The 1516-nt window shown below is 37.3% G+C and overlaps 1 protein-coding gene across 1 annotated transcript; it reads left to right on the forward strand.

The window, feature by feature from the left end:
- LOC136071240 (plastid division protein PDV1-like) lies at positions 1-1040 on the forward strand. The gene has a single exon (XM_065782292.1). The coding sequence runs from the start codon at positions 135-137 to the stop codon at positions 669-671; it is 537 nt and encodes a 178-aa protein (XP_065638364.1). The 5' UTR covers positions 1-134; the 3' UTR covers positions 672-1040.
- The last annotated feature ends 476 nt before the right edge of the window (positions 1041-1516 follow it).

A 1516-nucleotide genomic window follows, 5' to 3' on the forward strand; every position in this document is an offset into this window, starting at 1 on the left:
TAGAATATAGCGAAATTATATATACATGAGTAGATAGTTGGGGCATGGCATTGAAGACATAAATTGTCTCTAGCTGATGATAGAATTTATAATGAAGCTCTTATTGTGGAATTGCAATTTGCAACTTGCTGACCATGTGTGGTTCTCTTTCACAGACTGTTCAAACACAACAGCGGGCTGAGAGAGATGCAGCAATTGCCCGATTAGAACAAAGCCGTATTGTTCTTGCAATGAGATTGTCTGAACATCATGGTAAGAAATACAAAGTCATTGAAGAAGCTCTTACTTTTGTGGGAGATGTACGTGATGGAGGTCACTTTGTTTCACCTGAAAACCTATATGGTCCACCATTTAGTCCATCTGGTGAGAAATTTGTTTCTCATGAAGGGAAGAGGTCTAATATACTGATCAAAGTTCTTCTTTCAAGTTTTGATTTTGTAAAGAAATCCCTTAAATTGGATCACATGGGTGGGATAGTGGGCAATGCTGCGTTGGTAGCAGTTAGCATGATTGCATGGCTGCAACTGCATCAGGTAGCTTATAAACAGCTCCCTGAGAAGCATGAAGATAATATCTACAACAACAGAAATCTGAGACAGGCTTCTTGGCTGGAGGGATCTTCATCCGATGGTCGTTTGAGACAGCTGGATGTGTTGGCAGGCAAGGGTTAAGGTGAACAATTGAAATCTACAACAGTTTTATGTGGATGACTCCGATTAGTCTATTCATAGCCAATCCTAAAGTAATTTGACAAAGGCTTTGTTGTTGTTGTTGCTGTTAGTCCAATGATTTAAGGCCTTGTTGCCTTCCAACCTCTTCCCACGAATGTTTTAAAAGTTTTGGCAAAATAGTTAGGATGTCATTTTCAATTTGTAGAATATTGTTGGAGGCTTGGAGTTGCTATTGAGGCATTAAATAGTCATAGTCGTGTGTGTATTTGGTCCTTGTCCGGTAGTCATTTGAATTCATTGTGTATATCCTAACTTTTGACCGAGGTTAGTTATCTATATGTGAATGAATGCCTTGAGATTTCCAATTTATTCCATCTCCGATTAAATTTATTGTGATTACTGACAATTTTAACAATCTTGAGCAATTCATTATCACTACTTAGTTTTTGGTACATTGTAAATGCCTTCCGAATCAAATTTGGAATAACTTAATATAGATACGTGAATGATGTCTAGTCGTATACTGTAATTGCCTGAACTCCAAACTGAGGAAAAGAATACGGGACATTAATAGCTCACCTTGCAAGTTTCTGCATATTTATCGTACCTGAAATGAACCCCTTATAACGTCCTTTTCTCTAATTGGGAGAATAGTGATGATATAAGTTAAAACCATTAAACTGTTTGGATATTGCATGGAGTTTTAGAACTGAGTGGTTTGGGATATCATTTGCCTATAGAGCGGAAGTGAAATTTTTAGCTGGAATGGTTGGACGAGTAACTTATTAGAGCATTCATGTTGGTAGAGCTAAAAATTTAGCTATTTAGCACCTACAAAAGTCACT

The sequence above is a fragment of the Quercus suber genome, unplaced genomic scaffold (genome assembly GCF_002906115.3).
Source record: "Quercus suber isolate HL8 unplaced genomic scaffold, Cork oak 2.0 scaffold_296, whole genome shotgun sequence".
NCBI classification, from domain to species: domain Eukaryota; kingdom Viridiplantae; phylum Streptophyta; class Magnoliopsida; order Fagales; family Fagaceae; genus Quercus; species Quercus suber.

Bases quoted from the DNA above. Each gene is read 5' to 3' on its own strand.
- LOC136071240 (XM_065782292.1), top strand. From the start codon at position 135: ATGTGTGGTTCTCTTTCACAGACTGTTCAAACACAACAGCGGGCTGAG.